Here is an 8,053-nt window from a genome sequence, read left to right on the forward strand (position 1 = left end):
TTAGCCAGAGAGAAAAGTTTTGTTGTGTTTTTTTATTTGCTGGAACTGCCTCTAATGAACCTGATACCCCACCTCCCAAAAGACTACAAGACTGTTCACCTGGGTGGTCCTGCTTGTTACTGCTCCTAAAGGCATTCAGGTTCCCACTTCCCAGGGAAGATCAGAACTTTCGATCAGGGCTGCCTGATCCCCTCCTCAACTGCTTCTGGCCTCAGGAGTCCGCCTCCACTAAGACATTTTGCTTTACAGCAACAAAAGACAAAAGGTCTCAGGCTTTCCGTGGTGATGCTGCGACAACTCCCTGACTTCTCAATTCCTAGGTCTCCTGCAGCCCTTAAGAACAACGGTCTCAGTCTCTGTCAGTCCCTGGTACTCTGAACTTTGCAAAGAACTTTCCCAACTGGCATTTTACTCAACAGCTTAGGGGTGGGAGTGGGCATTACCTTCACTTGAAGAATGAGGAAAAGAAAGCTCTTGCTTTATCTTGCCCACAGTTACACACAGAGACAGAGCGGAAGCAGGAGCCAGGGCTTCTGGAATGCTGGCTCTAGGTTAAGACTGCTACATTTACCAATACGATACAAACAGACACTTCCTTTTTTTCTCTCTGCTAAATTTAGGAGGTGCTCCAGAAGCATGCTGGGTGGCCCTGACCACACACAGTGAAAATACAAATGGACAGATGACAATAAAATTGTAATTTAAGCTCCAGACGGGACAGGTCCTATCTTACACCCCCAAAGTATCTCCGGTACCAACACAATGCTGGACACACAGCAGGCATTCTCAATACAGTGGAGTGACGGGAAGGGCAGGGCACTATGGCTGAGTGGGCCCAGTAACTCAGGTAACATAAGGATGAATCACAGCCTGAGTCCACAGGGTCCAATGACAGTGACTTTCCTGTCCCAGTGTTCAGTGACCAAGCAAATATTCAAACACCTTAACTCCTGTCCAATCACTCTTTCAACCAGTACAGGGAACTACCCAGGGAAGACAGACTGTCCTAGAAGCAGGAAATGTGTAAACAAAGTTTAAAAAAAAAGCTGGCACTCAGAAAAAGTTTTGGACTCAGATTCTGTGTTAGTTTCATTTCTGACTACAGGCAGTGGGTGAGGAGATTTCAGGAAATCACAGCAAAATCTACTCACTTGTGTACAATCTCTAGACTAAGCGGTGTCCCCAGGTTGGGCAGACAAGATAGCCCAACCTTTATCCTGACTCCTAAGGCTGCTAGGCTGATTATCACCCCACCCCCGCCTGGCAACTTCCCATCCTCTCCTTCCCTTCCCTTTAATGAGTCCCTGAAACTGAGACACATAGGTAGGGTCATGTTTATGAGGCTAGCCACTGTTTAAAGATCCTGTCTCCCAGTGGAAAACTTAGTCCCAGGTTACAACGTAGACAGATGTTAACTAGCTTTGGTTTTATCTTTGAACGACATTCACTTCATTTCATACAAAGTTATGATCCTTGACAAGAATTATAGCTAACATGTTAACTACAGGAGAAGAGTAATATTTTCTTAAGTTCTTATTGGCTGTATTTCTTGGACTTGATTCATTCAGCATCTATTGGGTGTGTATCCTAGGAAGATTAAGATACTTGGTCTGTAGGAACTGAAATAGAAACAAATGTTACAATACGGGAGATATAAAAATAAAAGGTGTTTGGAAGTATATAAATATTTCTTCCTCTGTGTTTCCTGGATCAAAACAGGTGTCTGAGAGGGGGACCACCCAGGTGGGCTGTGAAGGATGCCATGGGTTGGTGAGTAAGAGTGAGGAGCAGGGAGGTGCTCTCCAGTTGGAGAGAGGTGCCAACCTGGCACTGGTTATGGGGCTGGCGCACCACACTGTCTGGGCCTGCTATGTGTGCTGTGCACAGGTAGGGCTGGGCTAAGGCTGGAAGCAGACCTGCTCTATAATGAAAGGCACTTCCCAGTGATAGAGATCCAGAGAAAGGCTGTAAGCAGGAGACACAGAGGATCACAATTTTGCCTTTAAAAGGTCACAGGGACAGCCCTGTGGAGAATGGACTAGAGGGAGATGGAGTGAAGGCCTCGGGCGTGTTATCCCAAAGGGCTGGGGGTTTGCTGAGCTAAGGCCTGGTGTGGGGACGAGGAGAGCTCTGAAAGCTAGCTATAAAGGCCTAGTCAGGCCCAGGGAAGATAAACTAGATGAACTCTGCTATGGCGGGGACCTCGGCTGGATGGAACACAGACTGCTGAACTATTGAAATGAATTTAACCAGATGCTCAGGAAGCAGTCCTGGCTGACTGGATGAGCCCTGGCTTCTAGATTCACTGAGGCTGAAAAACTGCTCATTTCCCTACAGAAATCTGGGGCTACAGGGATTATATCACAAGATAAACTATGTTATACTTGGTAACAGAATCATACCTAAAATGCTAAACACCAGGCAGCACTTTCTAGCCATGTAAACTTTCTGGGGTAAGACATCGTCTACGCCAAATAAATACTTGAAATCACCCAGGTGCCTAACACTACAGAAGATGCCAAAGAAATATATGACACGTTTTCCCCTTCAATAAATTTATCATCTTAGTAGGGACATAAAACATCAGAAATAAGTATAAGGAAGGACATGAAGCATGCTTATGTAAATTCAATTTAAAAATACAATTCAAATAGGAAGTGGGGAGGAGAAATGTTAAGGTCACCGTTAACGGGACCTCTTTAGAGGGTGCCACCAAACAGTGTGCTCTGTTCACCTCCAGGGCCAGTTTAACCGCAGTGCACAGCCCCCGTGGACCATCACTTAATATAGCTGGTTTCGGGGAACGAGGGCAGGCAGGCCTTCCATTATGGGGAGGGAAAGAACACGATGTACGTGCAGGAAACGGCCGAGACAACTGAATCAGCAGTATCGGGAGATGTTTTCTAATGGGATCCATACGGTCTAAAAGGAGAAGAGCAGAGAAGGCTGGCAGGTATCCACAAGGGAAGTGACACAGAAGGTGGAACTCTATCTTGATGATATGACACAAAGCTGGAGCTCCAAAGCCACTAAGGGAAATGAAGTAAAAAACCATTATTCATAACCAAACAAACAAACAAAAATAGATCCGAGGTCTGTCCATTTCCCTGCCTTCGTCCATCTCCTTAATCCCATGTCAAGGAGAAACCCAGCCTGGATGGCTCGAGATCACTGGGGTACAGCAAGCTGCAGGAAGGCAATCTCTTCCAGGTAAGCGACAATGTCCGCTGGACAAGTACTACTGGAGAGGCTGGTTCCACTGTTTCACTGCCAAGTGCCTCTGAAAGAGAGACGGGCTGCTGTGAATGTGATGTAGTAGACTTCGGTGTTTTCAAATCTAAAGCTTGAGTGTTTGAAACTAAGGCCATTCAGCATTGGCAAGTTTACCAACCTCTGTAAGCAGATAAATATAAGGCACTTTGGTAATTATTATACTCTGAGCTTAAGACAAAGGTTCTCCTTGCCCCACTTTGGCTGAACAAACTTATAAAACATACACCAAAGCATTTCATTTATAGAAATCCTTATTCCAAAAGGTAGCAAAGTGAGCCTCTTTAAATCTTGGGGAGAATGATTCGATAGCATCTGGCTTTATCTTTAATAACAGTGACAGGGACAGGACATTTAAATGCTATGATTCAACAGTGAGTTGGCCTAGTTGCCATTTAACAAAAGAACTATTTGACAAATCCAAACTCGTCTCAGACTTCTGTGCAAGGTACCTAATCTGTCACTATCCTAAATTATTGCTGTGCCTCTGGAGCACGTGACGTGACCCAGTACCATTGCTCACACCCTGGGAACATGACCCCCCAAAAGTATTCTATCTCCTATTCGCCTAGACTACCAGTCTTTGAAAAACAAACTGTAAGACATATTTTTAAAGTTTCACCGAAAGAATTGCACTGAACAGTCACCCAACTAAAATTCTGTTACAAAGTAAGTCTCAGGTACTGGAGAGAATCATTACAAAAGAGCACAGAGCAAGAAATCATTACTTTCATTTACGAAGTCATTACTTTCAATCTTTTTTATCTTGAGCAACACAAACATTTATTTAACAAAGGTGCAACGTGCAAATGTGCACAACTCGATTTCTGTTCTGCAGTAAAACAGGTGCTGTGGGCCAGGGACATGTGGAAGCAGTTGGCTTCTCCGGCGAACACAGCCATCCTGCATCCCCATCTCACGGTCGCTAACAGGACGGCACTATTTTCTCCTGTTGCCGGCGTTCCAATGCTGGGCTGTGCCCGCAAGCTGCCATCTCTCCACATTCCTTCATCACAAGGTTCATAAAGGGACCCAGTCCCCGCAGTATTCCTTGGATGCGTCTGTCACCATTTAATTTCAGCGACAACTTCCTGTCTATAAATTATTTTTTAACTCGGGAGGGTGCACTCTGCTCATGATGTCTACTCAGTGAGCTCAAGGATTCAAAGATACCTCCTAACGACTGCTGGCAATTTTTAAGGAGGAAGGTAGAGCTATCATTGTAAAATGTCACTTTAAAAGGTTACAAATCATTACAAAACGTAAGATATAGTGATTACTAATTCTATTAATGGTGCTTATGATTTTACACAAGGTGAAATTTATTATTAATTAGCTCTTCAGTGTGTGATTTGTCTCTTTATGAGATTGGTGGAAGAAATATTATCATTTCTGAAAAAGGCCATAGTTTGAAATCCAGGTTCTGCCTTTTCTATTACTTTTGACAAGCTGTTAAAATTCACACTTATTTCTTATAGTTTCACTGCTGCTACTTATTGAATGTTTTGACAGAATACACTGTAGAAGAATATGACTTCCTATGTTAGAAGAGAGATCCATTCTGAAGAGGTCTAAGATAACATTAAAGAAAAAAGGTCGAAGCAAACTGCTCATTCTTGTTTCTCATTATTTAAAATAAAATATGATTACCTTCCTCATGTCCAAAGAAACTCCTGCACTAATCCCATCATTGCCAACCCACACCTGAGATGACGTTAAACTGACGTCAATATGAAACAGGCCGGCATGTTATCCAAGCAAAGCAACGTGCGTTTTCCCAACGCCTTTCTCCTTTTTCTCAATTATAGGCCATGTCACATCTTCAGTCAGGGACAAATACAAGTTAGAAAGTGTTCGCATACAATAAAGTGATTACTGATAACAGCTAATGTTTACTGACTATTAACTGACTATTAATATTACTGAGCACTTACTATTTGCACTGAGCTAAACACCAATTACCAATAAGTAAATAAATAAAGTGAACCTCATGACAGAAAACCCTGTGAAGAAATAGCAGATCTTTTCATTTTACATACAGATAAGGAAACTGAAGCTTATAGCAAAATTAAGTGACCACAAAGCTCAATGAAGTTGTAAAATCGGAGGACATGGTGAAGTATTTAAGGGTAACCAGAATTAGGGACAAGACTGATTTCTCTCCGAAGCTAGAAATGTGTCCTTGGCTGGACACTGTGCAAAGGGCTCGTCTTACCCTACAGCACAGCATTAGCAGAAGACTACGGTAATAGCAGCTATATTCTCCATCATTAAGAGTAAGTAACTGTTTCATATGCTTGCAGGGGTGTCCAATCTTTTGGCATATTTGAGCCACATGGGAAGAAGAAGAGTTGTCTTGGGCAACACATTAAATACATTGCAACACTTAATCACACAAAAAAATCTCATAATGTTTCAAGTAAATTTACGATTTTGTGTTGGGCCGCATTCACAGCCATCCTGGGCTGTATGTGGCCCACGGGGCTGCAGGTTGGACACCCCTGCTTATAGCTTTAGGCAGATTCGTGCCAATAGATAAACACAAAATAAAAACCAACAGTCAAATGCATTACGGAGGTAAGGAACAAGTATAATGTAGGAGGATATTACCAGTTTTATGAAAATCTGAAAAACTGCAATGATTCCCAAGGGAGGAGCCATTGGCACTTGTGTGCCTGTGCACACACATGTACATGCACGACTGCATGGATGGGACAATTCATTCTTTGTTGTACAATGCTGTCCCATGTGTTGTAATACATTAGGCATTCTTAATGCCCGCCCACTAAATACCAGAAGTTTCCCCAAAGCTTGTGATCACCGAGTATACTCCTGCACGTTTTCTGCTGACCTGGACTGAGAACCATTGACTGCGGGATAAAAATGTTGAGAGAAGTAACTGATATTAACCACACATTGTGCACGAAATACTCTGCTAGGCTCACGCACACATATTCATTCACTCTTCATAACCCTGTAGGAGTTAAGTATATATTTTACCCCCATTTTACAGGTGTGGATGCTGAGGCTTAGAAAAAGGGTAAATAACTTAACAGAGAACACACAAATAGTTTTGAAACCAACTCTCTGGCTCCAAAACCACAGTTCTCTGGGTTGTTGGTCTTTTAAGCCATAATGGTGTGGTAGGCATGCCTTTTCTTTCTTTAAGGAGGTTCATCCAGAAAATGTAAATCCTTTGAAAGTGGGACCCATGGGTTGTGTGTCATTATGAACCAGGGATGAATTAGTTCCCTGGCTTGGGGTTGAGAAGCCACATGTTCAGTGACAAAGAGTTGTAAGACCGGGGTGTCAAGAGTTGGGCAGGCAAGCTCCTATGCGTAGGTGTATATATTAGATGTGCTTTGAGAGAGTGTGTGTTTTCAGGGGGATAAGGGAGTTGTGCTATATTGGGTGAGGTTTATGTGTTTAACACTTCCTTAGCATTTACTATGCACCAGGCATTGTTACAATTGCTTGACAATATCTCATTTCAGCAAGTACGTTAGGTGATTAAGGGTGCATTGTGTCTATGTAGCAATGTACACAAGAGGTGACAGGTACTGGCTGTGCTAGAAAGAGAAAGGTGCACTGTGATATGTGTGTCTACAGTTTGTTTTGTAGAGAAGGTAGTGTTTGAGGCTGGAGGAAGGGATATACCAGCTGATTTGTGTGCAGTGCATACGGGAGATGTAGTGCACCACATAAGTGCATTTTTTACATGGGGGGTCGTGCTGAATACTGGAAGAGTTCCACCGCAAAGGGTCTGGGATGTGGCCTGGGCCTGGTGGGTGGTGGCGCTGTGGACTGTGGTGTTTTCAGTGTGTAGTGGTATGCTCTGAAAGTGGTGCATACGAGATGATTCATGCGATGCGTTGGGTAGAACCACGGACTGGAGAGGAGGGGGCTGGTGTCGTGATGTGAATAGGGAGCGATGCTGAGTGCAGCAGGAGAGGGGACATTAGAGCTAGATGCCCCGTGAGCGTTCCGAGGTAGCCCGAGGCGCCGTACGGGGAGAGATGGTATAAACATGGGGTGGGGGCTGGAGGATAGGGGCGAACGCAGGTGCAGAGGGACTGCAAGGGATGGGTGTTCTGCTAGACACCAGGCGGGTGAGGAGCGACGTGGGCGGCGGGTCTGCAAGTGTGTGCGAGGAAAGCCAGCCCGCTTCCTCACACAGATCCAACCCGGGCCACGCTCCCCTACACCGCCTCCCGTCCACCCCTTCCCTCGGCCCAAGGGCGCGCCCCCCGCGCGGCCGGGCCCGCTTCACCTGGTGAAGGCGAAGTACATGAGGCTGACGATGGTGAAGCTGAGCAGAGTGATGGTGTGTGGCCGGTAGAAGAAGTCGATAGTGATGTCTTCCACTTGCTGCTCGTTGATCATCCGGAAATGCATCCTGTAGTTCACATCATCTTTGCTCAGGGTCCTGCTCCCCACGCAGGACGCCATGGCCCGCCTCCCCGTCCTGCGGCGTCGGTGGCCCCGGCCCGTGGAGGCTGGGACCCCGGAGGTGGCGAGCCGCAGCGGGCAGGAGGCCGGACCGCAGGACCGAGTCTGTCGCGGACCGAAAGCTGGGAGCCGAAAGGAGGGCAGGCGCGGGAGGGCGGGGTCGCGTCTCCGCCAACGCGGCCTTGGGCGGGGTGCGCTGCCGCCCGTGCACCAGCTACCGTTCCGGGAGAGGCATCACTGTGCCTTCCTGGTGTCTTTAGATTCCGTATGGGGGAGCCTTAAGCGAAGGAGCGTGCGGGAGAAGGAAAACTGCGGGCCCTGGCCCTCTCTCCTC

General features: G+C 45.8%; 1 protein-coding gene across 1 annotated transcript in view; it reads right to left on the reverse strand.

Moving 5' to 3' along the window:
• PTDSS1 (phosphatidylserine synthase 1) overlaps positions 1-7,866 on the reverse strand; it is a 62,465-nt gene extending 54,599 nt beyond the window's left edge. Inside the window, exon 1 of the mRNA XM_024572098.4 lies at positions 7,541-7,866. Coding sequence (XP_024427866.1) covers positions 7,541-7,719 — 179 coding nt within the window. The 5' untranslated portion in view covers positions 7,720-7,866. The remainder of the gene's footprint in view (positions 1-7,540) is intronic.
• Positions 7,867-8,053: the final 187 nt, after the last annotated feature.

The sequence above is a fragment of the Desmodus rotundus genome, chromosome 8 (genome assembly GCF_022682495.2).
Source record: "Desmodus rotundus isolate HL8 chromosome 8, HLdesRot8A.1, whole genome shotgun sequence".
Classification (NCBI taxonomy): Eukaryota; Metazoa; Chordata; class Mammalia; order Chiroptera; family Phyllostomidae; genus Desmodus; species Desmodus rotundus.